The 14308-nt window shown below is 45.0% G+C and overlaps 2 protein-coding genes across 3 annotated transcripts in view; both read right to left on the reverse strand.

The window, feature by feature from the left end:
* The window catches only part of LOC122380808 (probable cytochrome P450 12a4, mitochondrial), a 29392-nt gene extending 19961 nt beyond the window's left edge, over positions 1-9431 (reverse strand). The window contains exon 1 of one of the 2 annotated variants that reach the window (XM_043364285.1): positions 9255-9431. The gene's annotated coding sequence lies outside the window, so the exon portion shown is untranslated. The remainder of the gene's footprint in view (positions 1-9254) is intronic. The other variant, XM_043364284.1, reaches the window with a different exon arrangement.
* A 1103-nt stretch (positions 9432-10534) lies between these two features.
* Positions 10535-14308, reverse strand: LOC122380810. The gene is made up of 3 exons (XM_043364286.1): positions 11734-14308; positions 11083-11285; positions 10535-10720 (listed from the first exon to the last, which is right to left on the reverse strand). The coding sequence occupies exons 1-3, from the start codon at positions 11782-11784 to the stop codon at positions 10615-10617; spliced, it is 360 nt and encodes a 119-aa protein (XP_043220221.1). The 5' UTR covers positions 11785-14308; the 3' UTR covers positions 10535-10614.

Below are 14308 nucleotides of genomic sequence, written 5' to 3' on the forward strand. Positions count from 1 at the left end.
ATAATTATAAAATCCAAAATTTTGAGTGTATCGAAAAAACCGGAAAATATGTCAGAGAAGTGGTCTATGTGCACCTACATACCAATTTTTAGAAGAATCGGTTCAAAAATGTGGGAGTTATTCAAAATTTTATGACGTCACAATACACAAATTTTTTGAAAAATGATTTTTTTGGAAGTTCTAGACCTCGTACGGAAACAAAAATAGCACCATTCGATTCGCCGTGAAAAACTGCATCAGATAGACACCTTTTTAGGCCTTTACAACCAACTTCAAAATTTGACCTCACTTGACCTGACCTTGACCTGACCTCGACCTGAAATTCATCCAGAGGTGGTCCATATCACTTATTGAGTGTGCGTATTGAATTCTATGAGTAAAATGACCCATAAAACATGTGTCGCACATGCCCTTTTCTATAATTTGTTTTTGGTGACCTGACCTGACCTGACCTGACCTTGACCTTGACCTTTGAATGACATTGTATGCAACGAATATTGTCTTGGTAGTCTAAGAACACGTTTTGGGCAATCAGTCTCAGTCCATTCTTCGGCAACTACGGTGCAAGGCCGATACTGTAGAAACTTGCATTTTGTACCATTGACCTGACCTTGACCTGACCTCTGACCTACTTAAGCAAAAAAAAAATTGGGCTCTTAAGATCCGCCTTGTTGAGAGCTTTCGATTGCCGTTTTCCCCGTCTTTCTATTATTGGTTTCCTTTCGTGACGGGTAACACGCTCGTTTTTTTGCGAAGCTCTAGCTCCATCAGGGGCCAAACGCGAGTGGGGGGGGGGGGGGTCGTACCAACCCACCTTGTGCCATCGAAGGACTCAAAATGGCCTGTGCCGGCGAGGGTTAATTAAAAATGTGTCACAGCCCATATTTCCCATTTGCGCCCGACATGGCCGCAAATAGCTCAAATAGCCCCTTGTGCCGTCGAAGGATGCAAAATGACTTGTGCCGACGAGGGTAAAACCTTCATGCATGCAGCCTTCTCGTAGCGAATCGCTTGGCTGTGCACTGCATGGTGGTAAAAAACGTGTCATAGCCCATATTTCCCATTTGCGCCCGACATAGCCGCAAATAGCTCAAATAGCCCCTTGTGCCGTCGAAGGATGCAAAATGACCTGTGCCGGCGAGGGTTAAACCTTCATGCATTCCCGCCGGTCATAGGCTTGCTGTCTGGTGTCTCGATCGATTGTAAAAAAACTCGTGTTTGTAAGCGATACAAATTACGGTCTCAACCACCCCTTGCCCTCACATCGTCATAGGTCACCTCCGCACAGCCCCGCTGACCAGATTCTTCGACTTATTTCCTTCCATTGACGACTGCAATAGCGTGCTTTCGTGTTTCAGGTTACTAGTTTTGCTATCATTTTTGTGTGTGTGTGTGCAATAGAATGCATGAGTGAACTCGGTTTACGTAAGCAAATGTGTGAATACCGAGCGTGTTTGAATCGTCTAGATGCTTGATTTCATTTCATTTGCTATTTGATAAAGATATGAATGATTTGGCACCTAAATGATTTGTTAATGTTGTGTGAAATGAAATCTGAAATTAATGCATAAATTTCACAACATAAACTAAAATGTTTACAACCCAGCATTTGGACCTGGCGCAAATGACAACTGGCACGCATGAAAATGGCGAATAACGAGCACCGATGTCAGTGACACATGTAACAATCTCTAAAAGAAATCAAAACCAGAACTGCAGAGTCGGAGTCGGAGTCGGGGTTGGAGTCAGTCGGAGTCGACAGTTCTGCCCGGAGTCGGAGTCGGAGTAGGAATCGCCAAAATCTTACCGACTCTGACTCCGGAGTCGGAGTTAAGGGTGCATGGCTCAACGTCATGCACTGCACCTGTTTGATTGACGACACTGCGCTCGAAATTAGATTTTGTCGAAAAAAGCAATTTTGCTGTTTTGGATGAGCGTTTTCAGCGAAAGAACCAGAAGACGGTGAATGCCTCAGAACCTGACTTTTAATTCTGCATGTTATTTTTCATGCACAGGGTAGGGTTGCTTATTAGCGACCCTTTTCTACATACTTGCAACCCACCTCCCTACAGAAAAAATTGTAAGAGAAATCGGGGAGAAAACAACGTCAAAAGGACTGTAATACAGAAATACCTGAACTGAGCCCGTCCCGTAGCTCAGTTGGTAGAGCGTTGGACTCCGTGTGGTGAGAGCACGCGTTCCCAGTTCGAACTTCCGGGTTTCGAACAGTCCGGGTTCGAAGCGCGACGGGCGCTTGACATTTAGGGGCCTCCTGACAGGTATGGTTGCGGTTGGTGGCAGGCCGTAGCCAGGCGAAATCAGTGAGGGGACCGGCCACGCGTGGCTATGTGCGCACGTTTAACTTTGGACTCTAAATTCTGCCAAAGAACCAGAATTGCGCGATCGGAGGGTAGAGGGCAGGGTCACCGTATAACAAACCTCGCTTAGCGGTGGCTCTGTGCCTGTGAATCCTTCCTATCAAAAGGTTCGGACTTAATCTATAAAAAGATACATTGCATAGTAATCTCAATCCTTTTCCGGTTGTCGGTGCCTTTGTTGAGACGTTTTAGGTGAGTTTAACCCTATTAGTGGCAGGCTCCTGGCTACCCCATATTAGTGGCAGGGGGGGGGGGCTGTTTACGACCCCCCCTTGATATCTCGAGATCTAACGGGCCGATTTTCACAATTCAAACGGCATTCGATTTGGCTCAACGAGATCTACATTTCTAAAAAAAAAATAAAATTAAAAAATGTCAATAGGGGGTAGAGGGGGGTAAAAAAGGGCAAATTGCAGCTACATTTTAGACTGTTTATCACGGCCAGGTTTCTGAACCAATCTTAACGCAACTTTTGCCGATCGATAGAGAATGAACCAGGAATTCACATGGATCCTAAAAATATGCATTTTCAAAAATCATAGGCGGATACAGATCATTGAAATTGGGGGTACACAAAAAGTATAGTAAATAAGGTTTTTGTTGGTACTGTTTCTAAAAAGGGTGGCAATGGTCTTGTTATGTTACAATTTTCTTATGAGAGAACGACTAAAATTGTATTGGTCATGCATAGGCGGTGTCAGGGCACCTATGTTGGGAGGTAAAAAATAACCCCCCTTTTTGGACGCCTGGATCCGCCTATTATAGCAAAAACGTGTCAAAAGAGGATGCACAATAACTTTGTATATGTTATCACATGATACCTTTCATTCACTGTTCGTAAAACTGGTGCAGCATCGTGATCTTCGCCCAAATGACTCGCTTCACGAATAGGACCCCCCAATTCCCAGTGCTCTGGAGCCGCCCCTGGTAAAGTTATGAACTTGAAATTTTCAGGGAATGTGCCAAATTTAGTTTTAGGAAAAGTCAGAAAATTTCAGCATCGTAGCTTCAGCGGTTTCGGAGATATTCCCGAAAAACCTGAGGGGTGGATAAAAACAACCCCCCCCTGCCACTAATAGGGTTAACCCTCGCCCTGGCAGGGCATTTCTCATAACACGGCCTGGCAGGGGGGGGGTCGATGCGACCCCCCCTCGCGATTGGCTCCTATGGCACCTAGAAACACCAAATTTGGTAGGTAGGTGGGCCCCCTGGAGTTCTCACCCCTGTGCAAATTTGGTTGCTCTAGGTCAATATTTAGGGGGGTTTTGGGGGGTATAAATGTAAAAATTTCGCTAAAAACAGGTCAAAAGTTTTTCGCTTATAACTTTTGATCTAATTAAGAGAGAGCAAAAAGAAAAGCACCACTGAACTCAGCACGTCAAGGCGCGTCGAATGATATACTTTTTAGCTTGCTTAAGTGTACTTAAAATTTTTCTTAAATTTTAAGTAAACTTAAATTAATAATTAAGTTCAAGTTAAGCAAATTGCATCATATCGCATATCATTCGATCCGGCTGATCACCAGAAACACAATGATACCATTTTTTAAGCTCTAGCGTCATTATGTGCCAAGTTATTGGCAAAAACGTCATTTGACCTCAGTTGACCTCATTTGACCTGACCCATGGATAAGTACACCAAACAAAGAAGCACAAAGTGACCTGCTGTTAAGTACTGTGGTTTCAAAGCACAAAAGTGATAGAACGAAGCGGATATCTCCAGTATTTTCCGAATTTAGTATTTTCCCATAGGCTTAACATTACGACGTAATGACCTCTAACTGACCTCAGGTCAGTGACCTCAAAAAACCCGAACTATATGTTATACAACTCGGTGAACTTAGCACATCCTGAAAGTTTGAAGGAAATCAGTCCAAAACTGTGAGTTGGACAGGTGCAAAAAGAAAATTGAAATTTGACCATGACCTTGTACCGGTTTTTCTGACCTGGTGACATGACCCAAGGTCACCCGGACCTGAAATTTTCAGGTCATATGTAACAAGGTTGCCCCATAAGCTTTGCCAAATTTGGCGGCGCTACGCGCCGCCGTTTTTACGCTATCTTCGAAAAACCTTGTGGGGGTCGCATCGACCCCCCCTGCCAGGGCGAGGGTTAAATAAAAATGGTAATTTTCTTATCCAAACCGTGTGTATTTTTGCCATGTCTGATGAAAAGCGTTGCACGTTAGATGATGCACCTTTTTTATTCTGATTCGACAATCATTTTCAAATTAATTGCAGCCCTCTCGTAGCGAATCGCTTGGCTGTGCACTGCATGGTGGTTTAAAATGTGTCACAGCCCAAATTTCCCATTTGCACCCCACATGGCCGCAAATAGCTCAAGAGGGGAAAGGAATGGGAGGAGAAAGAAGGGAAATTGAGGGGTTGCTGAAGCTTGCGATGTGTGGCGGGTGATACCAATAGTCAGGGCAGACTGAAGGGGTGCCGAATCCAGCGCAGGACTCGAATACAATACCTATATACACTGAGAAAAATCCTGACTCCGCATGACACCCCCAGGGGGAGTTCACCAAAACGACACCCCAAAACTCCCAGGTGGTATTCCTCATTACAGCCCCTCCAAAACTCTCCATTACACCCCAAAACTTCTCTCGAGAAACTCTCTGTGACTCTCCCTACCGTTTTAGAAAACTCTTCATTACTCTCCTATACCCTATCAAAACAAACAACATACTCCCTGAAACTCCCTTCCATTACTCTCAATGACTCTCCTACTGCCTCATAATTACTCCCGATTACTCCATTCCATTATTCCCCGAAACTCCGTTTACATCTTCATGGTATACCTCTTGTTACTCCCCATTAAACTCACCCAAACTTCCCATCATTCCACTCCAGCCCCTCCCCCCCCCCCCCCGAAAATAAATATTGGACGAATAGCGTACCCACCCAAAGCTCGTGTACCGAAGCACAGATAAAAATATATTTCAAGAAATGTGTATTCATAGTCCGGGGCGGTGGGAGGCTTAAAAAATTAACAAACGCTTTCGACATCCCGCCGCGGCACGCTCTCCGGGGATCTCACTCCATATGCTTCACGGTCGCGAGTTTTGATGTTAAGAATCCAAAAGGCGGCCTACCACAGCAGGAATGCTTGGTCTGGTGGTGCCGCTACCCTACCACCTCCTGGGCTTCGACGAATACTGCGTCTTCTTCGTCCGGCTCTCCTTTCACGATGGTGGGATGGATATTTTGCTGGCCTCCGTTGGCTTCCGACGTGTCTTGCGGGATGCGCTGCAGGCTCTTCAGCTCATCCCCTGGAAAAATTTAATAACCATGAAATTATAGGTACACTTAACATTGCGTGGGAGGAAATGGAGGAGAAAGAAAAAAAGAGAAGGAGGGAAATAATGAAGGAGAAAGGGAGGGAAGGAGGGGAGGGATGAAGGAAGGAAGGAAGGAAAGAAGGAAGGAAGGAAGGAAGGAAGGAAGGAAGGGAGGGATAGAGGGAGAAAGAAAGGGAGAGAGAGGGGAGGGAAAGAGGGAGTGAGGAAGGAAGCGAGGAAAGATGGAAGGAAGAAATGAGGGAGGAGACTGAGAGGTAGGCAGATGAGACAAGATGGACGAGACGAGACATACGCGACCTGACGTGTTGGCACTGATACTGCATTTCGGCACATAATGTCAAAATAATGAAAGCAAGAGATTGCAAAGTTAGCATACTTTTTATGCACTACAATTTTGATAATGTTAAGTTTCAGTGAAAGTCTAAAGGGCAAGTTAACAGCCTCCATCTTAGTTGCAGACACAGTAGGGCAATGCTATAAAACGTACCTACTTGAACGCTCAAAAAGTTGAGCAGGTCGCTAAAAATAAGCTAAAGACGTTATACGCTGCATAGGTACCCGTGTTAACATTAAAGAACGAAATTCAATTATGGACACTTTCTAAAAACATACAACAATTTAGACAAAATTTATTTAAACATGCTGGTTTGTCGGTGGTTTTCATCATTCATGGGCAGTGGCAGTGGTAGGTAAGTAGGTAACTGATTTTATATATATATAGGGGCTAGGAAAATCAAGGCTTTTATGCCAAGATAGTTTAATTTTCTGGCTCTGCTTTGAAAGCCCTTCAAATTTGATATTTGTCATTGACTCATTGGTATGGATATTAAAATATTTGGGCAATAACAATAAGATCCATGACGTGTAAAGCTTGTGTAATCCTAACTTTCCAATTTATTCGAGGGAAATAATGTATGATATTTGCAAATACCTAGAAACTCAGAGCATGCTGTTTCCGATCTTTATCTCACTCAGGAACGAAAGAAATCAATTACCGTTACAGAGACCATTCCAGCCCATCAAGAACATGGGGTTACCATATGTTCTCATCACAGCATTATAACACTTTGCACTATAAAAGCATGATGGGAAATACAGCTAAGCTTACCTTTAAATCCAAAGTAAGGTCCAATTATCCGTCACTGTATAGGTCAGGTCCGTCTAAGTCAACACGCTCTTCACTAACACCTCGCCCGCCGCCCCGCACAACGTGCTGTGTACTACGCGCAAAAGATGGCGGCCACCGGCAGCCTTGCGACGTATGCTAAAACCCCTTCGTAACTCCCCTTTTACTCCTGTCGGAACGTTCGGGAAAAGTTTTTCGGGAATAATGGAGAGTTGCGTCACAGTGTTATGGGGTGTCACACATGGAGTCATTTCGCCATCCATTAAGAACTCTTGAAAACTCTTTCGCAAAATGAGGAAGGCTCGAAGTTACCCTAGAACACACTCAATAACTCTGCTGGAAAGGGAGTTATCAATGGTTTTAAGGAGTTTTCAGGGGAGCATTTTCAAGAGTTTTGACCCATATGGAGTCAATTTTTTTTCTCAGTGTACGGGATAACCTCCAAAAAATGGGTTTTCGCCTTATTTTCACCTTTGGTGCATTACGTGATCAGCTTCTACAAATATAAACGACAAACGTGTTGGCTAAATGCTCTTGCAGTGATTAACCCGCGCCCGGCTGGGGGTCCTGGATTTCCACGCCCTGCTGGGGGGGGGGGGGGGTGTTTGAACACCCCCCCCCTTCTAACTCGGCTCCTGGGCCACGTAGCGATACGCAGAAGGCGGCGTTCGAAAGAGCGTCAAAAATAATGAGGAAATCACTTCGGTCAATTTTTTGGTCAGGTCAAAGGTCAGGTCACCAGAGGTCATTGAAGGCAAAATTTCGCCGATTTCCAGGTCGAATGTCGACAATTTCTAAGAAGCCAACGCATAACTCGGGAACCAATAGAGCTACAGCGCCGCGGAAAAGCGCATTCGATAGCCCTATTAACGCCCTTTCTGAGTAATTTTCTCAGATTTGACCTAACGTCAACGGTTTTGCCTGCAGGGGACAAAAACTGCAAAAATAGCCGATTTTTTCGGAAACAGTTTTTCTGCAATAACTTTTGACCCAAGCCTTGTACGAGCTTACTTTTACCGGCATCGTGTTCCTCTCGTCAAGACGCATCGAATGAACTATAACTTGACCTTGAAAGGTCAACTTGAAAATTTGACCTCAGGTCAAGGTCATGACCTGACCGGAAAGGGTCATGTTGCATATCAGTCGATCCGTATCGTCGAGCTGAACACATCTAAGGCGTTTACATCGCTCTAGCATGCCTCTATCAAAAGTTATTTGCGAAAAACTGTTAGATACCATTCGTGACCTAAGATGACCTCAGGGCATAAACAGGGGTCACGGACACCATTTTCATGTTCAGTGTGTCTAAACCACTTGTAATTCAGTGTTTGGGAGTGTTTATAATGTCTTTCGTCAAAAAGAGGCGCATTTCAATTTTCTCCCATTGACTTATAATGGGGAGGTCGCAAAATTGACCTGACCTTAGGTCATCGATATCAAAATTCTGAGATATACATTTTGTACATGCTATTGCTCTTAGCAATCGCTGAAAGTTTCAAAGCGATCGGTCACTTGGTGTAGCTTTGACAGACATTGAAACTTTTTATGAGGTGAGGTCACTTCAAGTGACCTGGTGACCTGACCTTGAATGACCTTGGTCTGAAATTTTCACAACATGTGTAGAATTGATGTATGATAAGGTGTACCAAAAACGGCGGCGCTCCGCGCCGCCGTTTTTGAGATATTCGCGAAAAACCACAAGGGGGGTGTTCAAACACCCCCCCCCCAGCAGGGCGCGGGTTAAGTGATTTGCGTATAAGTTATGTTTGAGTGCCTTATTTAATGTTTTCGAGCGTGACATTTTAGCCATTTTTACTATGGGGAAACCCATAGGCCTATTAGCGACCATCCCCGGTCGCTAATCGGGACGAGTTCCCTATTTGCGTTTTTTTTTGCAATGGTTGGCAAAAATGTTCACTACAAATAAATTTGATGATATTGGGACAGAAAATGAATAGATTCTGTGATACGAAAATGAACAATCTCTCCGAAAAACAATCCAGTAATACAGTGGCACCCATAAAGCGTGAGCAATGACGGTTTAGATTAAGGGGGCGCTAATTAGGCATCTTACTCGTACCCTATTTGCAACGCAAAGCCTTGGAACGCACAAGGGATCGTTTCAGGCAAGATAAAAACATCTCCATTATGAGCTTCAATATCATGATATGGATTTCACTAGAAATGTCCGGAGTCGGAGTCGGAGTCGGAGTTGGAGTCGGAGTCGGTTTTTTAAGCCGGAGTCTCAGTCGAAGTCGGAGTCACACTAAAATCTATCGACTCCGCACGCAGCCCTGGTTGAAGCGTCTCAAAATAATATTTTAAGAATTTAGGGAAAAAATTTTAGCCGATGCAAATAATCAATAATTCCGAATATTTCGACCAGGAAGCATGCACACGTAATCGGTAACCTTAACGAACAAGCTCACAGTCAAAGGGCTCACCTGATCTGTGGCCGCCCGCGGCTGTTGATCCGAGATCGTTCCGTGCCTGCGGCGAGATCGTCCCGTGTCTGCGGCGCCCGCGCTCACAACAAAGTTCGTGCTAGGACCGCGTCTTCTCCTGAGGGCTCCCGTCCGCCAGAGGGCAGAGATGGCGCCCTCGAAACCCTTCTCTGAGTCGATTGGACGAGTAGAAACGATGACAACACGGGGCGGGAGTCAGGACGGGTTAATTTGTGACGTCAGGAGGGCAGTTTGTGACGTTACAGGTATGGACAGATGGACACGGTGGTTAGCTGAGGGTGCAGAGAGAGAGAGAGAGAGAGAGAGAGAGAGAGAGAGAGAGAGAGAGAGAGAGAGAGAGAGAGAGAGAGAGAGGAGAGAGAGAAATAGAGAGAGAGAAGAGAGAGGAGAGAGAAAGAAGAGAGAGAGAAAGAAAGAGAGGAGATAGAAATAGAGAGAGAGAGAGGAGAGAGAAGAGAGAGAGCGGGGAAAGAGAGGATAGAGAGGGAGAGAGAGGAGAGAGAGAGAGAGAGAGAGAGAGAGAGAGAGAGAGAGAGAGAGAGAGAGTGTGTTCTGTTTCAGTCAGGGTTCGAAGCGCGACGGGCGCTTGACGTTTATGAGCCTCCTGATAGGTATGGTTGCGGCTGGTAGCAGGCCGTAGACAGGCAAAGTCAGTGAGGACTGAGGGGACCGACCGTGCGCGGCTATGTGCGCATGCTAAAGTTTGGACTCCAAATTCTGCCACAGAACCGGAACTGCGCGATCAGAGGATACAGGGCAGCGTCAACGCAACAAGCTTTGCTTAGGATGGGCTCTGTCCAATTGTGAATGCCTCCACTCGAAAAGTTTGGACTTTATTTATATAAAAAAGATCAGACGTATGCGGAAAATTTTGAAGACAGGCCACTGACTTATTTTCTTTGGCCGCATTTTCTTGATTCAACGCCATCCCCATCCCCACCTAAATGTGCACTGCAATAATGGAAATGTGTGCAACCAGTTCACTGGCGTCTGCTGTTTAGCGATTTTCCTTGCTTCCTTGTTTTGAGATATATGCAATGACTGTTTCTACTATCCGTGTTTTAAACGTCGCCTGATGTTTCAGGTTTACGTTGATTACGAATGGTCACGGATTGAAAAAATATATTCGATGGGTTACCGTGGGCTCTGTCCTTGTTAATCCCTTCATTCGAAAAGTTCCGACTAAATTTAAAAAAGCCCAGTCAACCGCGGGGGGAAATATGCGACTGTGCAAAAATTGTGCGAGCTACACACATTACACTTTGTTTTTTTATTACAATAACCTCCATCAATATCAAATAATCATATTGCACACCAAAGCAACAACGCCACTGTGCGATTAGAAGGGTACCGGGAACGGCTTCTCCGGCTGCTGGAGAAGCGGCTTGTCGGCAAAGTCCTCCGGCTCCCAGTCCTCGGGGAGGTTGATAACGCAGCCGGTGCAGCTAACGGAGACCAGAAATAACAGTGTCAGCTCAGTACCGCTGGTAGAGACAAAAGCAGTGTCAGTTCAATGCAGACAACGGAGACGATATCAGTGTCAGTTCAGTGCAACTGACAAAGACAGACATCAGTGTCATCAGTGACATCAGTGAAGCGACAGAAATATAACATCGGTGTCAGTTCAGTGCTGGAGCGTTCAGTAAAGCGGCGAGACGATGACAATTACTATCAGAAAAAGGCATGGTGACGGCAAAAAGACATGGAGAATGCATATGCCCTATTTGTATGCCCTATACATTCATGAATGGCACGCCATCAGCATTCCGAAGCGTGAGTAATTCATCCCCCATCACAAGCGACTCACTTGAGCTCCGTCATCTTGCCAATGTTGACGATGTTCTCCATGCCCCTGCCGAGGAAGGTTGAAGCGGCGTGGATGCTGGGCATGACGGGCAGATTGCGCGCGAACGCATACGCCAGAACCGCCTTGGTTTCACCTGTCTCCATGAGACAGTAGAGAGGGCCGTCCATGTCCTCCATTCGGAACTCGGAGGGTGTGACGCTGGCCTGAAACGTGACGGAGTGTGGTGAATTATCAGGGCAAGGGGCAGGCAGAAGGGATGTGGCGCTGGTCAATGGGAGGGGCGCGATGGGCTGGGTACGGGATGGGCAATGGGTGCTGGAGGCTGGTCGCTTGTCGTTTAGTAAAAGTAAAGTAAAACAACGTTGTATGCTATAACAATGCACGGAATCTGGTGGGCGCCAAGCGATCAAATGTTGGCAAAAATATTGGTGAATGGCAAAACATACATACATGTTGGTATGATTGGCATTTGTCAACTCACTCTACGTCTACACCAGACCGTATACCGTCAGACACATTACGATCGATAATACTCTTTTTTTAAATTATTTTGGTAAACGTCAGTCTTTTCTTTTCAAGCCACCATGAAAAAGCTACTAATGCAGACCACCAGTTAGCATCACACTGCTGTCGTTGTCGCTGTGTTCTTACCTGGACCACCAGCAGGCACGACAGGATGAGGGCGGCTGAACGACCCACCATGGCTGCTTCTGACTGCGGTAGGACCACCAGCGGAGTGCAGCAGCGGACGGCCACTGAGCGCTGTGGCCCTGTCGCACCTCTCCAAACCTCGGCACCCCGTCACCACCAGCTGTACAGCCGCCGTAAACGGCGCAGATTCTCGCTAATCGTCGCAAATTGTCGCTAATGGGCAGACTGATGACGGCAGTTTAAAAAGAACATCTGAGGGGAAGCGTCGACAAGTGGAACCGATAATGAGACTCTCAACACGTTTTCATTTACTCTTGATGTTAAAAGAATTTTGACAATAGCTTTACGGTAACTTTCAAAGAACACATTTAATTGATACAGAAGGAACTGGGTACTTACCTAATGAAATTGGTAGGCTAACCAAATCGTGAGGATCATCATCACGTCCCACTAAAGGAATGCCTAAAATGTTAAGACGTTTGCCGTCGATTTTAGTGTACATTATGATACATCTTTATCTCACAAAGTGTAAACAACTAACTCTGACATAATCTCTGACCCAAAATAATTAAATGAAATGCTACTTAGGTAAAGATCATTTCAAGTGACTTCATCGCAAGGAAAAGCGAATGCTCTCCCTGGCTAACCCGAATGAGCGTTTGGTACACACAGAAAAATATTAACACCGAGCTGATTTATTTTACACCAAAGTATTTCATGAATATTGTACAGAGACTACAATTACGCCAAATGCACCATTTAAAGTGAGTGGTATTTTCAAAAGAATGGTCGTACGCTTCCATAACACATCCCTTCTCTTTTTATCGAAGTAGAAATGAAGGTGATTAGTTTATCAAACACCGTTGAGGTACAAAAAGTATATCTAGACTATAAAAAATGGGATCAGTTTATGTACACCGAAGAAGGTATTAAAACGACATCAAAGCGGTACGTTTGCACCTTGAGACCTACAATTACCTTTTAAATACTTTTAAAAGACGCCCGTTACTTCTTAAAGGTGTAAAATATCCGTGGAGGTGTTCTCTAAGTAGCTTACGGGGGTTTCCTTTCGCGCATGCGCAAAAGGACGAATGCGCGTGAGCGTTCGCCGCCATTTTTCTCAGTCTGGTCGGCTGAGGCGTGGAGCGCATTGGCAGTGCTCAGATCATGAAGAATCAGTGGTGTTTATCGAATTGTGCGGTGCATATCATGGAGATAAGTGGAGAATAGAAGTGGAATGGCGTGACTGCAGACTGCAGATACAGCAGTAACAGGATGACTGAGGCGGAAACGTGGAGGAGGCTAGACTGTTTCGATGCGTCCGGTTGCAGGAGCTTTTTCTGAGTGACGTGCGCCTGTCGCGAAGGTAAGTTATAACCCAACTCCGGGAGGGCTCTGGAAGGCTCGGAATCGGGCGGGGGCCTTTTCGACCCCCTTCAGATCTCAAAAACCACTAATCGGAGCGACAAACGGTAAACGGCGTTTGCTAGTTTGTTGAAAGACCTACAACTTTGATACCGTAAAGTGGGGCTATTTGAGACAGTCAGTGGGGCTATTTGAGACAGTAAGGTAGTGGTTTAGTAAAATCGCTGTAAAATGAAAACCGTTTGATATTTCTTATCAATTTTGGCTCAGGGTGATGTGGAATTTAACGATGAATTCCATGGATAGGGGTTTTTGAAAATTTTGAAAATTTTGAAAGAAATTTGGCATGAAACGAGAAATACAGAAAAACACAATTTAAGTTATACGAAAAGTACCCCTACCTGCAGCTTAACATGGTTGAAGGTTTGAAAACTTTACAACCGAATCTATCGTAACTATCGTTTTAGTTATGGGCTAAGCACATTTTTCATGAAAACATTGTATATTGTTAACGGTAGTGACGATTGTGTAACCCAATGTCTCAGAATTCCGATAATACCAACCTCGTCAAACCTCAACGTATGCCAAATACAGCTGATGATTGTGATGCCAAGGCCCTTAAAACAGGTGATGATGTATCCGAAAAGACTTACCGCCGTCTGCCTAAAGTGTATCAAACGTTCGACCTAAGAAACACCGCTGAATCGGCCATGGGTTCATGGTACGTACTTTTAGCAGCAAGCAATATTTGCACATTGTAGCCTAATATGACCAACCAGTTTGTGACGATATTACCTACCTTTGTGAATATGTGCATCAAATGTATTTCATCAGTCACTGACGTGGTTGGTAATCGAGCCATGTCTACTCTGGTTGACCAGAAGGCACCACTGAAGGTTATTATCATGTATAAGTACTGCTAGGTGAGCCTTCAGTATACGTACTTGATGCAGTGCGGTAGCCGGCCATTCGATACAACATGCAGTTATCTAGGAAAATCGGTATATACTCAAAACCGTTTGACCTTTTTCTGTTATTTCTTCACAGGTTGATGTGCAATGGAACAATCAATCATGCATGCCATTCATTCAACGATTTTGAAAACTGATTTCCCCTTTTTAATGCATTGCGGTGTGTTTCATGCAGTAGCGAGACTGTCTCAAATAGCCCCACCAACTTTCGGCCTATATGTTTTATGCCGCCAGAGATA

This window comes from Amphibalanus amphitrite, unplaced genomic scaffold, assembly GCF_019059575.1.
Source record: "Amphibalanus amphitrite isolate SeventyFive unplaced genomic scaffold, NRLGWU_Aamphi_draft 000107F_arrow, whole genome shotgun sequence".
Lineage (NCBI taxonomy): Eukaryota > Metazoa > Arthropoda > Thecostraca > Balanomorpha > Balanidae > Amphibalanus > Amphibalanus amphitrite.

What these genes read in the sequence shown, in the direction of transcription:
- LOC122380810 (XM_043364286.1), bottom strand. Translation starts at nt 11,784, where the DNA reads ATGGTGGGTCGTTCAGCCGCCCTCATCCTGTCGTGCCTGCTGGTGGTC. An exon ending in CGTGCCTGCTGGTGGTCCAG is followed by an intron (nt 11,286 to 11,733) that starts GTAAGAACACAG and finishes GTCACGTTTCAG; the next exon opens with GCCAGCGTCACACCCTCCGA. An exon ending in GGCAAGATGACGGAGCTCAA is followed by an intron (nt 10,721 to 11,082) that starts GTGAGTCGCTTG and finishes GGTCTCCGTTAG; the next exon opens with CTGCACCGGCTGCGTTATCA.